This window comes from Panulirus ornatus, chromosome 64 (genome assembly GCF_036320965.1).
Source record: "Panulirus ornatus isolate Po-2019 chromosome 64, ASM3632096v1, whole genome shotgun sequence".
Taxonomy (NCBI): Eukaryota; Metazoa; Arthropoda; class Malacostraca; order Decapoda; family Palinuridae; genus Panulirus; species Panulirus ornatus.
The window spans coordinates 2,165,840-2,192,697 of NC_092287.1; the positions used below are offsets into that span (position 1 = coordinate 2,165,840).

At 39.7% G+C, this 26,858-nt stretch overlaps 1 protein-coding gene across 5 annotated transcripts in view; it reads left to right on the plus strand.

The window, feature by feature from the left end:
* The window catches only part of btz (CASC3 exon junction complex subunit), a 54,113-nt gene that overhangs the window by 2,688 nt on the left and 24,567 nt on the right, over positions 1–26,858 (plus strand). For 3 of the 5 annotated variants that reach the window (XM_071657162.1, XM_071657163.1, XM_071657165.1), the window contains exons 3-9: positions 11,249–11,365; positions 11,616–11,731; positions 11,939–12,130; positions 16,841–17,118; positions 19,287–19,515; positions 23,762–23,958; positions 26,248–26,490. In XM_071657162.1, coding sequence (XP_071513263.1) covers positions 11,249–11,365; positions 11,616–11,731; positions 11,939–12,130; positions 16,841–17,118; positions 19,287–19,515; positions 23,762–23,958; positions 26,248–26,490 — 1,372 coding nt within the window. Of the gene's footprint in view, positions 1–3,463; positions 3,713–11,248; positions 11,366–11,615; positions 11,732–11,938; positions 12,131–16,840; positions 17,119–19,286; positions 19,516–23,761; positions 23,959–26,247; positions 26,491–26,858 lie in introns of those variants that run through there. The other 2 variants (XM_071657161.1, XM_071657164.1) reach the window with 1 other exon arrangement.

Below are 26,858 nucleotides of genomic sequence, written 5' to 3' on the forward strand. Positions count from 1 at the left end.
GGTGTTTTATTATTTGTCCCAGAATCCTAAGGAAGGAAAAGAAAGTTTTTTTTGCCAGGATCATCATGAGTAAAGCCTATCCAATCCTTGTGGTTTATAGTGAATTCCTCTGCATAGATAATTTCCATTCATGGATGTCAAGAGAGCAGTGCTTTGTGGAAAGTTGAGTAATAAGTGTTTGTATACTACTATAAGCACTTACATTGGCCATAGAGCTTAAATAGTATTAGATAGTATTGCTGGAGATTTTTCATTGTTGAAGAAAGGTAGCCTATAACTTCAGTTTTTTAGAGAGACAAAGATTGATGAAAGATGTAAACATTGTTCTGTTAAGGGAGGTATGGGTGTGAGACTGGTAATGCTGTTGAAACGTACAGAGAAGGCGCCAGGTCTGTGAACAGTGGAGATGAGAAGAGTCCCAGTTGGTTGATAATGGTCAGTGGGGCCTCCTCACCTGTGATAACATCATTCCAACTTGTGTTGGAAACCTCAAACTGGTGAACTTCAGGAGCTTTTGGTATAAAAGTGGGGAAAGATAGAAACATTAGAAACAAGACATTAAGCCATGAAACGTTTCCCCTCTAAGGGCATGGCTTAAACGTTTCCCCTTTAAGGGCCTTATTCTATTATTATATCTTCTGTCCTTGTAATCATTACAAAGCTGTTTTTGTAGATATGTGAGTGAACATCTTTGAAAAAAGAAATTGGGCTGATATGACTTCTGAATCAGAAATCTCTCTTGACTTTATAAGCCAAAAGTATCTTTACTAACTTCAGGTCATACTTTCATTCTCTTTTCTGAGCTGATAAAGCCATATTTTTCTGGTAATTTTGTGTTTTTCAGTTGTCCATTTAGTCTTCCATCCAACCTCCTCCCACCGAATCTACACTCTTTTATACTTCCCTCACTCAAGATCTTTTGAGCACTCTTCCAGCTACAAGTGGGCAAATCTTATGGTCCGGATGGCATACACCCTTCATTTTCTGAAGAAGCATATCTCTGAGCTGGCACCAGTCATTACTCTCTTTTTTGTTTGTCTAAAGCCAATACTTTTCCATCAAAGAAACCATCTTTTGGTGCACCTCAGTCCCTAAGAAAAGAGACTGTTGTAGCTTTCCCAATTGTTGCATTATTATCCTCGCTTCTTCTAATGCCAGAATTTGTCAAACTGGGTGCGACAAATGTTAGGGCGAATGGAAAGTTACTATATGCAATAAGGAGTTTTTACCTGGCAGAGGATAAGTTGTTCCCAATGAAGGTGGGCCTGCATCAAGAATGTGTGCTGATCATGGTTGTTTAATCGGTTTGTGAATGAGTTGGTGAGGGAGGTAAATGCATGAATCGTTGAATGAGGGACCGGTCTACAAGGTGTTGGATAGGGTGAGCATAGGAGGTGAATGAGTTAGTTGCTGTTTGCAGATGATATGGTTCTGGTCACTGACATTAGAGGGAAACTCCAGAGGCTGATGACAGAGTTTGGAAGAGTTCTTGGAAGAAATTTGAATGTGAATATGAACAAAAGATAATGAGGTTCAGCAGGGGGGTGAAACAGGATGGTTTGCACGTAAGTTTGAATAGGAAAAAGCTTGCGGAGGTTGAGTGCAAGTGGAAGGAAAGGTCAGTATTGATAGAAAAAAGATAGGTATGTTTGAAGGTATAGTAGTTGCAGTAGCGTTGTATGGATGTGAATCATAAGTCTTGATCATGAAAGAAAGGAAGAGGGTGGACATATATGAAATAAACTACCTGAGGATGATACGTGGTGTAAGGTTGGTTGATCATGTAAGTCATGACAGTGTAAAAGAGAGATGTGATGGTAAATTCATTCTGATTGAAAGTTCTCACCAGGATCTGCTGAAATGGTTCAGACATGTGGAAAGTATGAACAAAGAAAGATTGACTTAAGAGGATCTGTGTATCAGAAGTGGAGGGAAGAACCAAGTCGGAAGACATAGGAGATGGAATAATGGAATAAAGGAGGCTTTGAGGTTTTGGGGCTTGAACACTCAAAAGGGTTAGAGACAGGCATGGAAGAATATGAACTGGATGGATTTGGTTTACGGGAGGTGACGCGTGTGGGTTGAATTGGAACATATGAAGCAGTCAAGGTAAACCATGGAATGGTCTCTGGGACTTGGTTCTAGTTGTTAGGCTTCTGGTTTCAGTACATTATGTATGACAGCTGGGGACTAGATGTTCATGAAGGAGGCTATAATTTGTTTGTTCTTGCTTTTACCTCGCCAAGGTGGAAGAAGCATTTGGATAGAAAAAAGGTACATACTCTATACATGTATATTTTCTATGCTGTACCCAGTTGCTTTTTCCATCTTAGCAAGAATGTTTCAGAAACTTATGAACAACAGCTACATAAACACATATTCACTCTCTAGTGGTCATCTATAATGTATTGAGACTAGAGTCTACTGTCCACAGTAAGTCCCACAGACTGTTCCATGGTTTACCTTGACCACTTCTTTCATGTCTCTGCTGGTTCCTGACTTAACATGGTAGCACCAGAAACAGATGACTGAGTCTTAAAGGAAAAAACTTGTTTAACCCTGTACTCTTTTCCCCCATTTTGGAAAGTGATACTAAAGGAGGGGAAGAATTCCAATTTTGTTATTTTCTAAGTCATTCTGAAGATGTGGGTGGAAGTTTTCCCAAAAAAGAAAACTTTTACAGTTGTAAAGATCATTTGAGGGGGGTGTTACTTTATTACACATCATCACTCACATTTCACAGGCACATTAGCTATGATTATCCCTCAAAAAAGTTATTGTATAGTTAGGCTTTGTTGTATACCATATACATTTGTGGATACTTGCCTTCCAACATCATATTGATATTGTTTAGATGATGCATGTAATTAAAGTAAAGAAGATGAACGCAAGGGTAATGCTGGATGTAGCAAAAAGTGGTGTAGCATGTAGGTCAAGGTAGATGTAGGTGTGGTTCCCGGAAAGGTTGCTAAGCCCTTAAGAGTCCTAATCCTAAATGAATCAAGTAACTTGCGAGCATCCTTTAAGTGTAAGCACTGCTGTAGGAGCACAGAGTTTTTTTGTATAGGTTAATATATGTTTGATTGATATTTACCTCACTGTAGTTGCTCTTACAAAGGATTTAGCAACTGCTTTACTTGCAGATTATAGCATATTTTATATAGTATCCTTCTTTGAGTATGTAGCTAAGGGAAAAGGTAACATTATTTTGACAAATATTAGGCTTTTATTTCGATAGTAGTTTTAGACCTGCAGTAGTTGATGAGAAGGAGTATGAAGAATAGTGAGAGTGGTTGAGGAAGTGGGTGAAAGTGGATCACTGGTGGCTGGGATGGAATGTTGCCAGTTGCTGTAATTTTATGGCAAATAACCTCAATTTACAGTGTATTGAAATGATTCAGGCGATTTCATTATAGTCCAAGTTGAAGACATTTCTAATTTTTGGATGTCTTAGGCTTCTTAGGTATTTCATACAGAAATGAGAAACAAGAAGAAATTTACATCAGACAACTTTCAGGCCCTGGGTGTAGGACCTTGCTCTGTCCAACAGTTTGTGTGTGAAGGTGATAGTGTGAAGAGGTATTTCTTGTTCCTCCTGGCAAGTGTGTTTAGATTTTTAGAGAAAATGGTGCTTGCAGCTATTCCAGAGCTTGTTGAACATTCACCTGATAACCCACTGCATCTCAACCATCAAGGGGGGCTACACCACCAGGTAGTTTTTGGCATTTTGGTAGGCTAAACAGTTGCTCTGATTATGTGATATAAATTTTTTTTGAGGTAGGCTAATCAATTGCTCTGATTATGTGATATAAATTTCTGTAAAAAAATGTTTCATGGCTTGTTTATTACTCATAAAGAGTATGGTTAAAGCATAAATGCATGAGGTAAATCAATATTACTTTGGATTGAAACAAATCAAAGATTTTTCTTTTTAAGTATTCAATATCTGCTTTTAGAAAAAGAAAATCCATGACCCAGTTGCCTCATCACTCCATACTAAAGAACATTTAAACTGTATTTTTTTTTATTTTGTAAGTAGTAGGTTAGAATTAAACTGATAATGATAGAGTTGCCCCAAGAAATATTAGGTAAAATGGCTTAGATATATGGAGTTCATGTTTGTTCACTTTTCTACTAGCAGTTGATTGAAACATAATGGAAAAGCTTTGGGTTTCTTCAGAAAACAATAATTTTTCTAGAGTGAGCTGAAATAACCCAGAATGGAGGATGTGTTTATTTTCCATACAGTTGCATGTATCATTAGATGTGAGAAACATAAAGAAAAAGCTTCTGGATTGCTTTTAGAATATGCAGGGTTGATGATTAGCATTGAACAACCCTGTTAATATGATATTCTCTAAGGAGGCTTGTTCATAGATTGAAGTACATATTTAGAGGTTAACTCCCAAAATCAAATGTCTTTGAGTGTAAATATATATATATATATATATATATATAGTGTTAAGAACAGAGGACTGGGCCTTTGAGGGAATATCCTCACCTGGCCCCCTTCTCTGTTCTTTCTTTTGAGAAAAAAAAAAATGAGAGGGGAGGATTTCCAGCCCCCCGCTCCCTTCCCTTTTAGTTGTCTTCTACGATGCGCAGTGAATATGTGGGAAGTATTCATTCTCCCCTATCCCCAGGGATTTTATATATATATATATATATATATATATATATATATATATATATATATATATATATATATATATATATATTATTATTATTATTATATTATACTTTGTCGCTGTCTCCCGCGTTTGCGAGGTAGCGCAAGGAAACAGACAAAAGAAATGGCCCAACCCCCCCCCCCCATACACATGTATATACATACGTCCACACACGCAAATATACATACCTACACAGCTTTCCATGGTTTACCCCAGATGCTTCACATGCCCTGATTCAATCCATTGACAGCACGTCAACCCCGGTATACCACATCGCTCCAATTCACTCTATTCCTTGCACGCCTTTCACCCTCCTGCATGTTCAGGCCCTGATCACTCAAAATCTTTTTCACTCCATCTTTCCACCTCCAATTTGGTCTCCCACTTCTCCTCGTTCCCTCCACCTCTGACACATATATCCTCTTGATCAATCTTTCCCCACTCATTCTCTCCATGTGACCAAACCATTTCAAAACACCCTCTTCTGATCTCTCATCCACACTCTTTTTATTTCCACACATCTCTCTTACCCGTACGTTACTTACTCGATCAAACCACCTCACACCACACATTGTCCTCAAACATCTCATTTCCAGCACATCCATCCTCCTGCGCACCACTCTATCCATAGCCCACGCCTCGCAACCATACAACATTGTTGGAACCACTATTCCTTCAATCATACCCATTTTTGCTTTCCGAGATGATGTTCTCGACTTCCACACATTCTTCAAGGCTCCCAGAATTTTCACCCCCTCCCCCATCCTATGATCCACTTCCGCTTCCATGGTTCCATCCGCTGCCAGATCCACTCCCAGATATCTAAAACACTTTACTTCCTCCAGTTTTTCTCCATTCATATATATATATATATATATATATATATATATATATATATATTTTTTTTTTTTTTTTTTTTTTTTTTTTTATACTTTGTCGCCGTCTCCCGCGTTTGCGAGGTAGCGCAAGGAAACAGACGAAAGAAATGGCCCAACCCCCCCCCATACACATGTACATACACACGTCCACACACGCAAATATACATACCTACACAGCTTTCCATGGTTTACCCCAGACGCTTCACATGCCTTGCTTCAATCCACTGACAGCACGTCAACCCCTGTATACCACATGACTCCAATTCACTCTATTTCTTGCCCTCCTTTCACCCTCCTGCATGTTCAGGCCCCGATCACACAAAATCTTTTTCACTCCATCTTTCCACCTCCAATTTGGTCTCCCTCTTCTCCTCGTTCCCTCCACCTCCGACACATATATCCTCTTGGTCAATCTCTCCTCACTCATTCTCTCCATGTGCCCAAACCATTTCAAAACACCCTCTTCTGCTCTCTCAACCACGCTCTTTTTATTTCCACACATCTCTCTTACCCTTACGTTACTTACTCGATCAAACCACCTCACACCACACATTGTCCTCAAACATCTCATTTCCAGCACATCCATCCTCCTGCGCACATCTCTATCCATAGCCCACGCCTCGCAACCATACAACATTGTTGGAACCACTATTCCCTCAAACATACCCATTTTTGCTTTCCGAGATAGTGTTCTCGACTTCCACACATTTTTCAAGGCTCCCAAAATTTTCGCCCCCTCCCCCACCCTGTGATCCACTTCCGCTTCCATGGTTCCATCCGCTGCCAGATCCACTCCCAGATATCTAAAACACTTCACTTCCTCCAGTTTTTCTCCATTCAAACTCACCTCCCAATTGACTTGACCCTCACCCCTACTGTACCTAATAACCTTGCTCTTATTCACATTTACTCTCAACTTTCTTCTTCCACACACTTTACCAAACTCAGTCACCAGCTTCTGCAGTTTCTCACATATATATATATATATATATATATATATATATATATATATATATATATATATATATATATATATATATATATAGATATATATATATATAGGTAAGTTTGAATGGAGAAAAGCTGGAGGAAGTGAAGTGTTTTAGATATCTGGGAGTGGATCTGGCAGCGGATGGAACCATGGAAGCGGAAGTGAATCATAGGGTGGGGGAGGGGGCGAAAATTCTGGGAGCCATGAAGAATGTTTGGAAGTCGAGAACATTATCTCGGAAAGCAAAAATGGGTATGTTTGAAGGAATAGTGGTTCCAACAATGTTGTATGGTTGCGAGGCGTGGGCTATGGATAGAGTTGTGCGCAGGAGGGTGGATGTGCTGGAAATGAGATGTTTGAGGACAATATGTGGTGTGAGGTGGTTTGATCAAGTAAGTAATGTAAGGGTGAGAGAGATGTGTGGAAATAAAAAGAGTGTGGATGAGAGATCAGAAGAGGGTGTTTTGAAATGGTTTGGTCACATGGAGAGAATGAGTGGGGAAAGATTGATCAAGAGGATATATGTGTCAGAGGTGGAGGGAACGAGGAGAAGTGGGAGACCAAATTGGAGGTGGAAAGATGGAGTGAAAAAGATTTTGAGTGATCAGGGCCTGAACATGCAGGAGGGTGAAAGGCGTGCAAGGAATAGAGTGAATTGGAACGATGTGGTATACCGGGGTCGACGTGCTGTCAAGGATTGAACCAGGGCATGTGAAGCGTCTGGAGTAAACCATGCAAAGTGTGTGGGGCCTGGATGTGGAAAGGGAGCTGTGGTTTCGGTGCATTATTACATGACAGCTAGAGACTGAGTGTGAATGAATGCTGCCTTTGGTGTTTTTCCTAGCGCTACCTCGCACACATGAGGGGGGAGGGGGTTGTTATTCCATGTGTGGCGGGGTGGCGATGGGAACAAATAAAGGCAGACAGTATGAATTATGTACATGTGTATATATGTATATGTCTGTGTGTGTATATATATGTGTACATTGAGATGTATAGGTATGTATATTGTACGTGTGTGGACATGTATGTATATACATGTGTATGTGGGCGGGTTGGGCGATTCTTTTGACTGTTTCCTTGCGCTACCTCGCTAATGCGGGAGACAGCGACAAAGCAAAATAAAAATAAAAATATATGTATGTATATATATATTTATTTATTTATTTATTTATTTATTTATTTTTTAAACTATTCGCCATCTCCCGCTAGGAACAGAGGATTGGGCCTTTTTTGGAATATCCTCAGCTGGCCCCCCCTGTTCCTTCTTTTGGAAAATTAAAAAAAATAAAAAGGGGAGCATTTCCAGCCCCCCGAAAATTAAAAAAAAAAAAAACGAGAGGGGAGGATTTCCAGCTCCCCCGCTCCCTCCCCTTTTAGTCGCCTTCTACGACACGCAGGGAATACGTGGGAAGTATTCTTAATCCCCTATCCCCAGGGATTTTTTTATTTATTTGTTTATTTATTATACTTTGTCACTGTCTCCTGCGTTAGCAAGGTAGTGCAAGGAAACAGACGAAAGAATGGCCCAACCCACCCACATACACATGTATATACATACACGTCCACATACGCACATATACATACCTATACATCTCAACTTATACATATATATACACTCACAGACATATACATATATACACATGTACATAATTCATACTGTCTGCCCTTATTCATTCCCATCGCCACCCTGCCACACATGAAATAACAACCCCCTCGCCCCGCATGTGCACGAGGTAGCACTAGGAAAAGACAACAAAGGCCGCATTTGTTCACACTCAGTCTTTAGCTGTCATCTGTAATGCACCGAAACCACAGCTCCCTTTCCACATCCGGGCCCCACAAAACTTTCCATGGTTTACCCCAGACGCTTCACATGCCCTGGTTCAATCCATTGACAGCATGTCAACCCCGGTATACCACATTGTTCCACTTCACTCTATTCCTTGTACGCTTTTCACCCTCCTGCATGTTCAGGCCCCGATCACTCAAAATCTTTTTCACTCCATCTTTCCACCTCCAATTTGGTCTCCTGCTTCTCCTTGTTCCTTCCACCTCTGACACATATATCCTCTTTGTCAATCTTTCCTCACTCATTCTCTCCATTTGTCCAAACCATTTCAACATACTGTCTTCTGCTTTCTCAACCACACTCATTTTATTTCCATGTATTTCTCTTACCCTTTCATTGCTTACTCGATCAAATGACCTCACACCACCTGTTGTCCTCAAACATTTTATTTCCAGCACATCCACCCTCCTTTGAACAACCCTATCTATAACCCATTCCTCGCAACCATATAACATTACTGGAACTAGTTTTTCTTCATACATACCCATTTTTGCTCTCAGAGATTATAGATATATAGACTGGACTGAACCAGGGCATGTGAAGTGTTTGGGGTAAACCATGGACAGGTCTCTGGGACCTGGATGTAGATAGGGAGCTGTGGTTTTGGTGCATTACACATGACAGCTAGAGATGGAGTGTGAATGAATGTAGCCTTTTTTCTTTTTTGTCTGTTTACCTGACACTACCTCGCTGAAGTGGGGAGTAACGATGCTGCTTCCTGTGGGGTGGGGTAGTGACAGGAATGGATGAAGGCAAGCAAGTATGAATATGTACATTTGTATATATGTGTATGTCTGTGTATGTATGTGTATGCGTTGATATGTATATGTATGTATAAGTGCATGTTTGGGTATTTATGTACACATATGTGTATATGAGTAGATGGGCCATTTTTTGTCTGTTTCCTGGTGCTGCTTCGCTGTCACGGGAAATGGCAATCAAGTATAATAGATATGAATGTGTATATATATATATATATATATATATATATATATATATATATATATATATATATATATATATATATATGTATTTGCGTGTGTGGACGTGTATGTGGGTGGGTTGGGCCATTCTTTCGTCTGTTTCCTTGCGTTACCTTGCTAACGCAGGAGACAGCGACAAAGCAAAAATATATATGTATAGTAAGAAAAATAGTAATTCTAAAAGACATTTGATTATTGATGATGGTAGCTTTTGCACTTAAAGATTCCATGTAGTCATTTGATAGAATGAAGGTTGATGTACAGATTTTATTGATGAATTATAATGTTATGAATATCATCTTCCAAGATGTAAAAAGATGATTTAATGGGAGTAAAATAGTAATAGTTAAAGGAAACTTTAGTTGTTGTCTTGCATGATATGAAAGATAATCATTAAAAGAAGCATAGCTCTTCCTTCGAAATTTACAGGTTTGTTTAATCGGGAGGGAGTTTGCAAGTTGTAACCTTTGAATTTTTGAGAGTGTGTTGAAGTTGCTGGAGAGGCAGGGTCGGTAGCTTGAGGCAGGGCAACCTTGGCTGCTCTATCCTTGGTAGAGGCCATCACTTTCTATTTCATACTCTTACACATTTCACTTTGTTTTAGTAGTTATATCATATAATAAAGATTTATTTTTATTATCATTTGATAGGTGGATATGGTCACTTTCTATCTGAAACCTAGGCTGCATTAGTCTTTTGAAATCTAATCTAAATGCTGCTCATGAATGTTACATATGTTTCTCAGCCATTTGAAATTTATGCACCCTAACCTCAAACAAACACTTCAATTTTCCAGTCAGTGGTCACCTTTTACTTGTTGAATAATTGTAAACTACTAACGTGTCACCATGTTTCCAGTTGGAAATCTCATGTTGTTTTCACTTTCATATGTATGACTTTCTACTCTCTCCTGGTTACAGTAATATTCCATTTTGAAGTAGATCTTGATTTCTTTGTTAAAGCAAATATAAATGAGTGATTGTTACTTCCATCTGTAATGTATGATAATCCTGTATTATACTGTATGATATACCGTATAATGGAAATAAAAGGAGATATAATACATCAGTGTATGTGTTCTACTTAGTTCATTAGTTTATTGCTGCTACCCATTGTAACCCACATACCCATTCTGTCTGCCAACTGAACACTTTCCTACTTCTTTACCTTGCCATTTATATTTCATTTCATCCTATTTTCACCAGCACTCTAATCTTGTTATATTCAGTCAGTTATACGGTATGCTTATCCACTGTCAGCTATCAACTCATCTTTTGCACTGAGGGTTTACCATTGTAGGAGTTACTGTATGTTAGTTTGGGACATGACCCCTTAGAAAACTGTAGTAGGTTTGTGAACCATATGGGTAGAAATACTTTAATTAATCTTCAGTGTATGGAGCTTCTCACTTTATTATTATATTATTGTGTTTACTTATTTGATATTTTAATGTTTTTGCTGATATAGATTTGCGGCTTGACAATTTGGTGCTGACTCCAAAATTTTGCTGGTTGCAGTTTGCATTTTATGTTATTGACCCAGAAAAATATCCACATATTTTACACTAACCTCAAGCCTGCCTGTACAAATCATGCATTTTAAGTAAGATTCACTGGCATTAACTTGACATTTTTGTTCATCATGAACTACTTACTCTTGATCTGTATTTAATGGCAACCCACCATTGAATTTTTGTTGATCCACATATATTTCTTGCTTTCATGCACTCTGCTTGCTTATATATTGTCAAGTCCCTGGCATACTCTAATTAGGTATTATAAAACCCTTGGCTTGCCTTGGCTAGCTTTGATAATTTTTGCTTGACTATTACATAAGTTGCTAACTGTCAGTATATATTGTACATGTCTTTTCAGGGAAGTGATGGTGGTGATAGTGAATATGAGAGTGCTGATGAGGAAGAGCTGGGGGAAGAGGAAGAGGAGGATGATGATGAACTCATTATCATGCCTGATGGAGTAGGAATTGGGGAGGTGAGACAACCTGCTGTTTTAATTCCTGATAATCTAATGATCAAGTAGTTAATGGTCACAGCCCAGTAGAGTTGACATGTTTTTATACTCCAAATGATGACAGGGTATACTCTTGAGTTTTGGTTTTTGTTGTATTGCATCTCTGATGAGTCTGTGGTAAGACATTAGTAGTTTTTATGGAATGCTTTGGATGAACTTTATATTTTAGTGAGAGGAGTCCATTATTTTTGAGATTTTGCTCTTCCTGTAGGACAACAAACAGCTAGATGATGATGAAGATCGGAAAAACCCTCAGTACATCCCAAAGAAAGGAACTTTCTATGAGCATGATGACCGCACTGCTGCTGAAGATGGTGTTGAAAAAACGTGAGTTTTGGGGCAAAATAACTGCATAAGTAGGATATGCCATATACAATATCATGTCTTTATGTTCAGTTAGTTACCTATCAGCATGTATCCAGTAAGCTGTTTGGTATGGGAAATTTTCCATTTCATTAGGGAGTTGATCTTCACATAACTCTGTATTAGCTTTTATGTAACTTGTACCCTAATGTTCTAATATTGTAATTGCAGTCCTGAGGAACCAGTTGCTAAAAAGGAAACTGGTAAAAAGAAAGTGTGGAAGGAGGATGATAAATGGAATCATGACAAGTTCAATGAGCTTGATCAAGCTCCCAAGACTCGGGAAGAATTGATTGCTATATATGGTTATGACATCCGTAATGAAGAGGGTCCTCCACGGGCTCGACGCAGAAGACGTTATGGGTAAGGATTAGATTGGGTTGTTTTTACCACTATCTAGCTCGGCTGGCTGTGCTGATGCCATTCATCATTTTCTCTTATTTTTTTATTCTCCTGTCTAACACTCAGATGGTCTATTTCAAAAAGTGGTTTTGGAATACATTGGGATGGTTGGAGAAGAATATTCATAATATCCGTATTTGAAATTTATCGTTCATCATTGAACAATTATCATGGTCATTACTATGTTTCTCTTTAGAGTCTTTTTGAAACTAATTGTTTTGTTGAATTGAATTTGGCTTTGTTGTACTGTAGGTAAGTCTTCACATTTGAACATGGGATATTAATGAACAATTCTTATTGAAAATCTCAGCAGATTGAGATCCTTGATATTTTTGGGCTGTATCTTTGTTACATAAGAACTCATTTCCCTGAATATGAAAAGAAAAGCTTTTAAGTTTGAATGCTTGCTTTTTTACTTTTGTATGGGTATGTCTTGTGATAATGCATGCTGTGAAAAAATACTTGTTACTAGTCAGTCAGTCTTCCAGTTTCATAGAAATCAGTAACTGGAGCAGTTTCGAGGTTGGTTTAGACACCTTGAGGAAGTGTTATGTAAGTTTGTTCCTAGGAATTATATGCTTAGTAAAAAAGAAAGAAGGAAATGTGATTATGGAAAAAATACTAAACGAGCACTAGTTTCTCATAGAAAGAAAATTTGTGGCTTAATTTTGTGAAAACTTCAGATGAATGAGCTTGGGATTTTCTTATGTTCAATTTCCTTTCTTGCCTAATTGATGTAGCCTCAGGAACAGACAAACAATGCCCTCCTCTGCAGATAATCGCCTTTTAGCTGTCTTGTGTAACATACAAAACCATAGTCAACCATCCACAGTTGAGGGCCACAGACTGCTTCATAATTTATTTGGCCACTTGGGATTTAGTTTTACGTTTATTTATGTACATGAATTCCTGGATTAACTGGCACTGCTGGCTGTGCCATATTTGATCATAGAGTATGGCAGTTACAAGAGCAGTTTTCGTAGATGACAACCAGAAAAATTGTTTAACATGTTAATGCACTAAACTGCTCCATTTGTGTGCCCATTTTGATAATGCATTTATTTTTTTTATTATCATTATTTTGCTTTGTCGCTGTCTCCCGTGTTTGCGAGGTAGCGCAAGGAAACAGACGAAAGAAATGGCCCAACCCACCCCCATACACATGTATATACATACACGTCCACACACGCAAATATACATACCTATACATCTCAATGTACACATATATATATACACACACACTGACATATACATATATACATGTGTACATAATTCATACTGTCTGCCTTTATTTATTCCCATCACCACCTCGCCACACATGGAATAACATCCCCCTCCCCCCTCATGTGTGTGAGGTAGCGCTAGGAAAAGACAACAAAGGCCCCATTCGTTCACACTCAGTCTCTAGCTGTCATGTAATAATGCCCTAAACCACAGCTCCCTTTCCACATCCAGGCCCCACACAACTTTCCATGGTTTACCCCATACGCTTCACATGCCCTGATTCAATCCATTGACACCACATCGACCCCGGTATACCACTTCGATCCAGTTCACTGTATTCCTTGCCCGCCTTTCACCCTCCTGCATGTTCAGGCCCCGATCACTCAAAATCTTTTTCACTCCAGCTTTCCACCTCCAATTTGGTCTCCCACTTCTCCTCGTTCCCTCCACCTCCGACACATATATCCTCTTGGTCAATCTTTCCTCACTCTTTCTCTCCATGTGACCAAACCATTTCAAAACACCCTTTTCTGCTCTCTCAACCACGCTCTTTTTATTTCCACACATCTCTCTTACCCTTACGTTACTTACTCAATCAAACCACCTCACACCACATATTGTCCTCAAACATCTCATTTCCAGCACATCCACCCTCCTGTGCACAACTCTATCCATAGCCCATGCCTCGCAACCATGCAACATTGTTGGAACCACTATTCCTTCAAACATACCCATTTTTGCTTTCCGAGATAATGTTCTCGACTTCCACACATTCTTCAAGGCTCCCGGGATTTTCGCCCCCTTCCCCACCCTATGATTCACTTCCACTTCCATGGTTCCATCCGCTGCCAGATCCACTCCCAGATATCTAAAACACTTTACTTCCTCCAGTTTTTCTCCATTCAAACTTACCTCTCAATTGACTTGACCCTCAACCCTACTGTACCTAATAACCTTGCTCTTATTCACATTTACTCTTTAACTTTCTTCTTTCACACACTTTACCAAACTCAGTCACCAGCTTCTGCAGTTTCTCACATGAGTCAGCCACCAGCGCTGTATCATCAGCGAACAACAACTGACTCACTTCCCAAGCTCTCTCATCCAGAACAGACTGCATACTTGCCCCTCTTACCAAAACTCTTGCATTCACCTCCCTAACAACCCCATCCATAAAAAATTAAACAACCATGGAGACATCACACACCCCTGCCGCAAACCTACATTCACTGAGAACCAATCACTTTCCTCTCTTCCTACACGTACACATGCCTTACATCCTCGATAAAAACTTTTCACTGCTTCTAACAACTTGCCTCATACATCATATATTCTTAGTACCTTCCACAGAGCATCTCTATCAACTCTATCATATGCCTTCTCCAGATCCATAAATGCTACATACAAATCCATTTGCTTTTCTAAGTATTTCTCACATACATTCTTCAAAGCAAACACCTGATCCACACATCCTCTACCACTTCTGAAACCACACTGCTCTTCCCCAATCTGATGCTCTGTACATGCCTTCACGCTCTTAATCAATACCCTCCCATATAATTTACCAGGAATACTCAACAAACTTATACCTCTGTAATTTGAGCACTCACTCTTATCCCCTTTGCCTTTGTACAATGGCACTATGCAAGCATTCCGCCAATCCTCAGGCACCTCTCCATGAATCATACATACATTAAATAACCTTACCAACCAGTCAACAATACAGTCACCCCCTTTTTTAATGAATTCCACTGCAATACCATCCAAACTTGCTGCCTTGCCGGCTTTCATCTTCCGCAAAGCTTTTACTACCTCTTCTCTATTTACCAAATCATTTTCCCTAACCCTCTCACTTTGCACACCACCTCGACCAAAACACCCTATATCTGCCACTCTATCATTAAACACATTCAACAAACCTTCAAAATACTCACTCCATCTCCTTCTCACATCACCACTACTTGTTATCACCTCCCCATTAGCCCCCTTCACTTAAGTTCCCATTTGCTACCTTGTCTTATGCACTTTATGTACCTCCTTCCAGAACATCTCTTTATAATGCATTTAAACAGTAAAATAATAAAAAGGATAAAGATAAATTGTTTAAAACATAAAAGTAAAGTATGGTAGATAAATGCACTCATCAGTAACATTTATAAGTCTAAGCACATTCAGTTACTATAACATTGCCATATCTACCTTTAACTAAACATGCATTTCAAAAAACATTCAACTGTTCACAACATTTATTTATTTATTATACTTTGTCGCTGTCTTTCGTGTCAGCGAGGTAGCGCAAGGAAACAGATGAAAGAAATGGCCCAACCCACCCACATACACATGTATATACATACACGTCCACACACGCACATATACATACCTATACATTTCAGTGTATACATATACATACATACACAGACATATACATATATACACATGTACATAATCCATACTTGCTGCCTTTATTTATTCCTGTCGCCACCCTGCCACACATGAAATGACATCCCCCTCCCCTGCATGCGTGCGAGGTAGCGCTTGGAAAAACAAAGGCTACATTCGTTCAAACTCAGTCTTTAGCTGTCATGTATAATGCAGCGAAACTACTGCTCCCTTTCCACATCCAGGCCTCACAAAACTTTTCATGGTTTACCCCAGACGCTTCACATGCCCTGGTTCAATCCATTGACAGCACGTCAACCCCAGTATACCACATCGTTCCAATTCATTCTATTCCTTGCACGCCTTTCACCCTCCTGTATGTTCAGGCCCTTATTGCTCAAAATCTTTTTCACTCCATCTTTCCACTTCCAATTTGGTCTCCCACTTCTTGTTCCCTCCACCTCTGACACATATATCCTCTTTGTCAATCTTTCCTCAATCATTCTCTCCATTTTCACAACATATGCTCATAAAAAAAATTTACACCATTTTTCACAAAAATGACAAAAAATGAATGGTTGATTTCAAAGCCAGCTTTTAAGATAGTGTCATCCACAGAGGCTTTTCTCCCAAATTTTCAAGTTCTATGATGAAGTCCCTTTAGGAGCAACATGTCTTCCAATCCTTTTTAATCTTTTTATACTTAACCTCCCTCTACCCCATGTAAAACAATATGAAAGTCTTTTCATATACAAACAGACAACTTCACAATTACATTGCAGACCTAAAGAATTACAAAAGCAACAAAAATTAAACCAATTACACGAGTTGAATTAAATTTGGCGGAACTTTACAGGGTTGCAGGAGGGCAGGGATGTCAAGTTTCCTTGTTTGGACTTACTGCCTAGCCACCTCTCCTTTTGAATGTTTTTGTGAATCTGATGACTTTTCCATCTTTTTTTTATGTAATGCATTAGAATTTCTGAATTGAGTGATTAAAGTGTAGGTTCTGAACATATACGGATTATATTATAATATTTGAGATTTAGATAAATGTTGTTTGTACAGGCGAGGTCCTAACAAGTACACACGCAACTGGGAGGATCTAGATGCCTATGCCAAGCCTGTCCGTGGTGGTGGCATACGTGGAGGTCTTGGGAGAGGTGGACCTAGATCTCTCGCTGGCAGTCGGAAGACTTTAGAAAATGAAGAATTCCCTGCTCTGAATTCCCCGCAACACTACAAAAAGCATGAAGTTAATGAATCCAACATTGAACACATCAAACCTGAGTCTCAGTCACCTAGACAAGAGCCACAGCGAACAAACTTAGAAAATTTGCACATAGGTTAGATATTTATTTGTTTGTATACTTTTCTTTGTATGTGTATGTTTTATTGATATTATTTTGATTATGATTTGAGACAAGGATAGTAGTAAATAATTTAGTTCACTTTTCTGTTGAGTTTTGTTTGTTCTATGGCAAGTGGATAGAGGCTAGTAACTGTGATGTAAGGAATAATGGGAATGCAGAAGTTATACATAAAGTTAAGACTGTATTGGTGAGATGGTATGGTAATATAGAGGGAATGAATATGATTAGGGATAGAGGTATTTCAATTGAAGGTGTATGGGAATGATTAGAAAATTGATGCAATGGAACCATTTTGTGAGTGGCATTGGTATGATTGAAGATGTTGGTTCCACGGATGAAACAGCTTAGTATATAATGTGAAAAGGTAGAAAGCACTTATATAAGTTTGAGGGCCCATTTTTCATTGTAACTCATGTGATGTGGGGAGAGAGGATATGTGTATGAGTGGTGTTGCAGAGGCTGTATGTATCTGGTTTGTAATGGAGTAATGATGATATAGGTAACTTAGTTGTAAAACTCCCAGGACCCCTTTTATGGGACTCCTGAAGATTTTTAGGCTGTGCTTCAATAAGGAGGAGGGAAATGAACTCTTTTGGAGTGAGAAGCCCCTTGATATGACTGTACTCCTTATTGTCTCATCTCTGTTCACCAAACTATTCTCCATGACCTTCTCACTTTGCACTCCACCCCAGTCATCAAGCACATTCTGCAAACAACCTACCAGAAGGTAACTTTTCACTTGTGGTGTAACCACATGCTTGCAGAGTCCACATATTCTTCAGTGCTCTCAGAACTTTCGCTCCCGCCCCCATCCTGTGACTCACTTCTGCTTCCATGGTTCCATCCGCTGCCAAATCCGCTCTCAGATATCTAAATCACTTCACTTCCTCTATTCAAACCTATGTCCCAATTGACTTGTCCCTCAACCCCTCTGTACCCAATATCCTTGCTCTCATTCACACCCACTGTCAGCTCTCTTCTTTCACACACTTTACTGAACTCAGTCACCAGCTCCTGCAGTTTCTCACCTGAATCAGCAACCAGCGCTGCGTCATCAGCAAACAACAACTGACTCACTTCCCAAGCCCTCCCATCCACAACAGACTGCATACTCTCCCATCCACAACAGACTGCATACTTTCCTCTCTCTCCAAAACTCTTGCATTTACCTCCCTAACAACCCCATCCATAAGTAAATTAAACAACCATGGAGACATCACGCACCTCTGCCAATCAACATTCAATGAGAACCAATCACTTCCCCCTTCCTACTCACACACATGCCTTACACCCCCGATAAAAACTTTTTCACTGCTTCTAGCAACTTATCGGGGGTGTAAGGCATGTTTGCGAGTAGGAAGAGAGGAAAGGGATTGGTTCTCAGTGAATGTTGGTTTGTGGCAGGGGTTCGTGATGTCTCCATGGTTGTTACTTTGTTTTTGGATGGGGAGGTAAATGCAAGAGTTTTGGAGAGAGGGGCAAGTATGCAGTCTGTTGAGAAAGATAGATAGATATAAATATGGAAGATTGAGGTGTTACCAGATATATTTTCATCAGTTGACAATAAGCATTACAGCCTCATTAAGGATCTTACTGCTCTAAAGGAGTCTATAATTACCCTGCTTTTGATTTCAGTGTAGCCTTAAAGCTGCAGGAGAACCCCATAGGAGGAATCCTAGAGTATGTTGCCTTTCTTCAACATCAAGTATGAAAAAAATTATTTGAATGATGTTGAGAGATCAGAAATGTGTATACTGACAGTCCCAAGCATACGTACATGAACGTATGGTTACCATGTTGAAAGCTTTCCTAGGAAATGTGGACATGAAAATATTATTTCACTCTTTAATCTCCCACATACAACTAGACACTGAGAACTGGACCAGTTATGCTACTTTTTTCCTTAAGGGCCAACAGTAATTGGAAGAATGGATTAATGGAATATGTATGCAAGAGTGATGCTTTATAGTGAATATATGGAGTGTTATTATGCTTTTAGTATTCTGATTGAAAACATGGTTCAGAAGTAACTTCTAAAGATTAGATGATGTAGGTGATATCTTTACAGTGTTCTTAGTATTTGTAGCATCAGTTTAGAATTTGTATGTCAGTTTTTTCTAAAGAATAGGTTTCTTTTGTAGGTGATAATGAAAATCACAAACAGCAACAATTACCACCTCCGCCACCACCACTACAGCAGCAGCAACCCCAGCATCATCATCAGCAACAACACTACTATCAGCAGCACAGGAACTCTGGAATCAGTCCCCAGCCTCAGGATGTCCGTTCTGATGGCCTTGTTGGTCGTGGCAGAGGTGGCAAGGGTCGTGGGAGAGGGTCTGGCCGAGGCTATAACAGAGATCCGCATAGGTATGACTGAATGCTTAATTTTCATTTACCGTTCAGAAAATAAGTGAGATGTCAGATATTTTGGCCTTAAGTAATTGTACCCCCATTTATTTATTAGAGACTTATTTATTTAGAAACGCTTCCCTCCTTGTATTTTAACAGAAGGAGTCATGCTGGGAGTGCTCATCCTCCTCGAAGGCTCAGATTGGGGTATCTAAATGTGTGTGGATGTAACCAAGATGAGAAAAAAGAAGAGATAGGTAGTATGTTTGAGGAAAGGAACCTGGATGTTTTGGCTCTGAGTGAAACAAAGCTCAAGGGTAAAGGGGAAGAGTGGTTTGGGAATAAAGTCAGGGGTTGGTGAGAGGACAAGAGCAAGGAAGGAGTAGCAATACTGAAACAGGAGTGGTGGGAGTATGTGATAGAGTGTGAGAAGGTAAACTCTAGATTGATATGGGTAAAACTGAAAGTGGATGGAGAGAGATGGGTGATTACTGGTGCCTGTGCACCTGGGCATGAGAGGAAAGATCATGAGAGGCAAGTGTTTTGGGAGCAGCTGAGTGAGTGGGTTAGTAGTTTTGATGCACGAGACCAGGGTAAAGTGATGGGTGATTTGAATGCAAAGGTGAGTAATGTGGCAGTTGAGGGAATAATTGGTGTACATAAGGTGTTCAGTGTTGTAAATGGAAATGGTGAAGAGCTTGTAGATTTGTGTGCTGAAAAAGGACTGGTGACTGGGAATACCTGGTTTAAAAAGAGATATACATAAGTATACGTATGTAAGTAGGAGAGATGGCCAAAGAGCATTATTGGATTACATGTTAATTGATAGGCACGTGAAAGGGAGACCTTTGGATGTTAATGTGCTGAGAGGTGCAAGTGGAGGGATGTCTGATCATTATCTTGTGGAGGCAAAGGTGAAGATTTGTAGAGGTTTTCAGAAAAGAAGAGAGAATGTTGGGGTGAAGAGAGTGGTGAGAGTAAGTGAGCTTGAGAGGGAGACTTGTGTGAGAGAGTACCAGGAGAGACTGAGTGCAGAATGGAAAAGGTGAGAGCAAAGGACGTAAGGGGAATGGGGGAGGAATGGGATGTATTTAGGGAAGCGGTGATGGCTTGCGCAAAAGATGCTTGTGGTATGAGAAGCATGGGAGGTGGGCAGATTAGAAAGGGTAGTGAGTGGTGGGATGAAGAAGTAAGATTATTAATGAAAGAGAAGAGAGAGGCATTTGGATGATATTTGCTGGGAAATAGTGCAAATGACTGGGAGATGTATAAAAGAAAGAGGCAGGAGGTCAAGAGAAAGGTTCAAGAGGTGAAAAAGAGGGCAAATAAGAGTTGGGGTGAGAGAGTATCATTAAATTTTAGGGAGAATAAAAAGATGTTTTGGAAGGAGGTAAATAAAGTGCGTAAGACAAGAGAACAAATGGGAACATCGGTGAAGGGGGCTAATGGGGGGGTAATAACAAGTAGTGGTGATGTGAGAAGGAGATGGAGTGTGTATTTTGAAGGTTTTTTGAATGTTTTAGATGATAGTGTGGCAGATATAGGGTATTTTGGTCGAGGTGGTGTGCAAAGTGAGAGGGTCAGGGAGAATGATTTGGTAAACAGAGATGAGGTAGAGAAAGCTTTGTGGAAGATGAAAACTGGCAAGGCGGCAGGTTTGGATGGTATTGCAGTGGCATTTATTTAAAAAGGGGGTGACGGTGTTGTTGACTTTTTGGTAAGGATATTTGATGTATGTATGACTCATAGTGAGGTGCCTGAGGATTGGCGGAATGCATGCATAGTGCCATTGTACAAAGGCAAAGGGGATAAAGGTGAGTGTTCAAATTACAGAGGTATAAGTTTGTTGAGTATTCCTGGGGAATTATATGGGAGGGTATTGATTGAGAGGGTGAAGATTGGGGAAGAGCGGTGTGATTTCAGAAGTGATAGAGGATGTGTGGATCAGGTGTTTGCTGTGAAGAATGTATGTGAGAAATACCTAGAAAATCAAATGGATTTGTATGTAGGATTTATGGATCTGGAGAAGATATATGATAAAGTTGATGGAGATGCTCTGTGAAAGTTATTAAGAATATATGGTGTGGGAGGCAAGTTGCTAGAAGTAGTGAAAAGTTTTTATTGAGGATGTAAGGCATGTGTATGGGTAGGAAGAGAGGAAAGTGATTGGTTATCAGTGAATGTTGGGTTACGGCAGGGGTATGTGATGTCTCCATGGTTGTTTGATTTGTTTATGGATGGGTTGTTAAGGAGGTGAATGCAAGAGCTCATGCCACAAGCATCTTTTGTTATTAAGAATATATGGTGTGGGAGGCAAGTTGCTAGAAGTAGTGAAAAGTTTTTATTGAGGATGTAAGGCATGTGTATGGGTAGGAAGAGAGGAAAGTGATTGGTTATCAGTGAATGTTGGGTTACGGCAGGGGTATGTGATGTCTCCATGGTTGTTTGATTTGTTTATGGATGGGTTGTTAAGGAGGTGAATGCAAGAGCTCATGCCACAAGCATCTTTTGCGCAATCCAACACTGATTCCCTAAATACATCCCATTCCTCCCCCACTCCCCTTACTTCCATTGTTCTCTCCTTTTTCCATTCTGTACTCAGTCTCTCCTGGTACTTCCTCACACAAGTCTCCTTCCCAAGCTCACTTACTCTCACCACCCTCTTCACCCCAACATTCACTCTTCTTTTCTGAAAACCCATACAAATCTTCACCTTAGCCTCCACAAGATAATGATCAGACATCCCTCCAGTTGCACCTCTCAGCACATTAACATCCAAAAGTCTCTCTTTCGCACGCCTGTCAATTAACACATAATCCAATAACGCTCTCTGGCCATCTCTCCTACTTACATACGTATACTTATGTATATCTTGCTTTTTAAACCAGGTATTCCCAATCACCAGTCCTTTTTCAGCACATAAATCTACAAGCTCTTCACCATTTCCATTTACAACACTGAACACCCCATGTATACCAATTATTCCCTCAACTGCCACATTACTCACCTTTGCATTCAAATCACCCATCACTATAACCCGGTCTCGTGCATCAAAACCACTAACACACTCATTCAGCTGCTCCCAAAACACTTTCCTCTCATGATCTTTCTTCTCATGCCCAGGTGCATATGCACCAATAATCACCCATCTCCCATCTCTCTCCATCAACTTTCAGTTTTACCCATATTAATTGAGAATTTACTTTCTTACATTCTATCACATACTCCCACAACTCCCGTTTCAGGAGTACTGCTACTCCTTCCCTTGCTCTTGTCCTCTCACTAACCCCTGACTTTACTCCCAAGACATTCCCAAACCACTCTTCCCCTTTACCCTTGAGCTTTGTTTCACTCAGAGCCAAAACATCCAGGTTCCTTTCCTCAAACATACTACCTATCTCTCCTTTTTTCACATCTTGGTTACATCCACACACATTTAGACACCCCAGTCTGAGCCTTCGAGGAGGATGAGCACTCCCCGCGTGACTCCTTCTTCTGTTTTCCATTTTAGAAAGTTAAAAAATACAAGGAGGGGAGGATTTCTGGCCCCCCGCTCCCGTCCCCTCTAGTCGCCTTCTACGACACGTGAGGAATGCGTGGGAAGTATTCTTTCACCCCTATCCCCAGGGATAATATATATATATATATACATATATATATACATACACATACATACGCACATATACACACACACACACACACATATACATATATATACATATGAAAAATGTAAATAATTTAGAAAACTGAAACTTCTAGCTTGAAATGAAATGAAAAAATGAATGTCACATAATGGTTCAACCTCTGGCTATGGAAAAGGGAAATGTATAATTTATTTACACAAACGTCAATAGTAGTTCTCATCAATTTCACCACTGTATCAATAAGCTTCAATGTCTAAGCTACATTTTTTCCAATTTCACTATTTTCTTGTCAAAGCACCATGTATGAAAACTATCACTCCAGTAACACAACTATAAACATTTACTTCCCCTTTAAAAAAGTTCTGGGGAGGTCTGTCTCGATACACTGCGGGACACTCTACCACCTGGCGAGGTTTGTGTTGCAATGGTTCTTGATTCACAAACGTAGTAGCATCAGTGAGAACATTAGGTTTTTGCATTGTCGAAATTCTGCTGCAGATCTAGTGAAGATCTTGACCACTCATCGGGAGAAGATTGTATAGATATTTTGACAAAATGCGAGATGTCCGTACTTTGACATCCATTCATATGGAGGTGCTGTGATGATTATTTATCAACAGATATATGGATGAGCGGGGAGGAAACAACTACATAGACAATCGATCTATTGGGCGTGGGAACCGAGGAGGACAGCAGCAACGGATACCCCAGCAACATATTCCTCATTCACCTAAAGATGTGGAAGAGATAACAGCGGAGCTAAAGAACGTCACTGTTAGCTCACAAAATAAGGAGGAGCTTTTAAGGAACAAAAACCGTAAGTGTTGTTACATGTACACTTTACTTTCTGTTAGTCATCTAAATTGCCTTTTAGGTTTGTCTGCAAAGCAGAGGAAGAATTATCTTACTATTCTTAGTGTCCACATCGGTTTTTGCATATGCATGTGACTCTACACCATAGTTGAGTCACTTGAAAATGAGTTGTCAATGGATGCTTGATTGTGGAGAGAAGTTTTTGTGCATTACCAGCCTGGCAGTCATACTGACTTGATTTACAGCATTGAAATAGATGTGCGAATCTGTGTATATCTCTGACGCCTGTTCCAATTGAAACTCCATAAAAGGGTGGCCACAGCTACAGAGTCTCCAGAGCTCCATTGCCACTTCACAGCCTTTAGTGCCTCACCCTTAACAGGCAACTGGCAGAAGGCTAGTTTAGCACAGTGTTTGCAGAGGCTCCTATGTAATGTCCCTAATTACTTCTTCTGTCTAATGCTCCTACCTAATACATCTACTTAATGTTTCTACCTAATGATCCTGCCTAAATGTTCCTACCTACTTCTTCTATCTTCTGTTCCTACTATTTTACCAAAAGACAGGGTTAGCTACATGGTGCTCACCATAGGAAAATCTGGAGCGAGCTATGAAGAATGAGCTGCATGAGTTAAGTGTTGTCAAGTGTTACATATGACAAGGAGAGATTGTATTTTTGTGGACAGAATGCCAGTAGTACACATGTTAGTGAGGCAGAAAGAAAAGACAGCTACGTGGGTCAGAGAGTGCAACTTGACAACTACTGAAGTCCTGGCTCACTAACTCTCTTGATACCTAGGCAGGTAGTACTGGTCGTTGGCTGCCTACCAACTAAGTTACTTGTGGGCTAATTTATCTTTCTTTAACAATAATAGTTTATGTTAAAATTAATATGAGGATGAAAAGAGGCACCCTGTACACGTACGACTAGATTTGTGATGCTGTATGACAAATCTATGAAAGAATTTCAAGTCGGAATTAATCTTGTCCTTTTCCTGTATATCATTACATTATTGTTGCTTACAATCACACACCTTTCTCCTTCCACACTCTCCCAAACTACATATCCAGTTTTGAGAGTCTTTCTCTTGATTATCTGTTTGGAGGAGTTGAGGTGTTAAAGTCCTTTGATTTTATTCACATTTCATCTACTCCTGTATATTCGCTATATAACTGTTATGTATGATGTAACAAGACTAGAACCTCCCCATCCACAGCCAAACCTCACCCACAGACCTGTTTTGGTTTCCCTTGACTGCTTCATGTGTATGCCACTTCATTCCAACTTGCTCTATCATATGCATGCCACACACCCTCTTGCATATTCAGGCCTTGCCTAATCACTCTAAGCATCATGCTTTCCATCCTTTCACATCCTCCTCAATTTACCCTCCACTTTTGACGTGTATACCCCTTAGTCAGCCTCATTTCACTTATCCCCTCCATTTGTCCAAACAATTTCAGCACACCTTTAGCTCTCTCATTCTTGCACTCTCTATTATCATACCCCTCTTTTACCCAAGCATATTGTATTTGGTCAGCCCTCATTTCTCACACATCCATCCTCTTTCTTATATTTTGTTGTGGGGCTCATGCTTTGCATCTAAATGACACTGCAGGGACTACTGCACCATCAGACATTATCTTTGTCCTCACACCCCATAAGCAGTGTCGTCTCCTCACACCCATAAGCAGTGACCTCGCCTCACACCCATAAGCAGTGACCTCACATTCAAGCTACTCCTCATTGCACCAAGGACCTTGATGTATATTTAAATGTTTTTTTTAAATCTATCAATTGGTTGCCATAAAAAAAAGTTAGGTAGTGATGGAAACTTACGTAAGAACCTCCAAGAAAATTTTCTAAGCCTTCCTCTGTTCTTTTAGAAAGTAATGACACACAAGGGGAGAAAGTCTTTAACATGTTGTAGAAACAGGTTATATTGTCTCCCATTACCTTGGAGATAACTTCTTGATTTTCCTTATATCCATAACTTAAGAATAACAGTTTTAGTGGTATTGTTCACACTTTTTCTTTTTTTTAAATCATCCATTTGGAATATTGCAGGTATGCAACATGCAGTGAAGTATGAACCCTGAAAAATTCCCTCATTCTTAAACCTCGCATAGTTTCACGTTCTAGTGTCCTTATATCAAAAGTTCACGATATTACAAGTACTTTTATTCCATACGTAATTCAAATAGACTTTCTTAACAACCCTCCTTTTTATACTGTAATGATCCTGAATGGTGTCTTCATTGAATTAGGTGTAAATTAGACATCTGTTTTTAGGTGGTGGGAGTGGAAATGTGGATAACAGGCGCAACACAGTGCCTCCCCGACTCCAGGATTCAGCAGCTGCTGTTGCAAATATGCAGGGTCGAGGCAGTCGTGGAGGTAATGCCTCACCTGGAGGAGATAGCTCATCTTCACGACCAAAAAGATACTCATCTCAGAGACAACGGTCTATCCCAGAACAACAAGTTCCACCTTTTACTCAGCAGCATGGATATATTGATCCATCTGTAGAGACAGGTGAGGATTCACTTTTACAGGATAGGTTTTGATCTTTTCCAAATTTAACTATTTTAGGTACTGATGGGTAGTATAATGAAACTATGCAGTTCTCAGTAACTGGGAGACACAGAGATTACCACTTTTACAAGACATAATGTGTAGTGGCAGTGTGCAAAAACTAAACTTTTTTATATTTACATCCTTGCACAATTTTCTTTCTCAAGAGACCCCTCTTGCATATTTACTACGTCTCTTTGTCCTTTCATATTAATTAAGGTTTTGTATGTCATTTATTATTATTTTTAAATTCATTTGCTTCACATATCCAGTCAGTGGTAGTACTCAAATCGTTTACTCCATCAACCAGAATTCTCCCTCTGATGTAT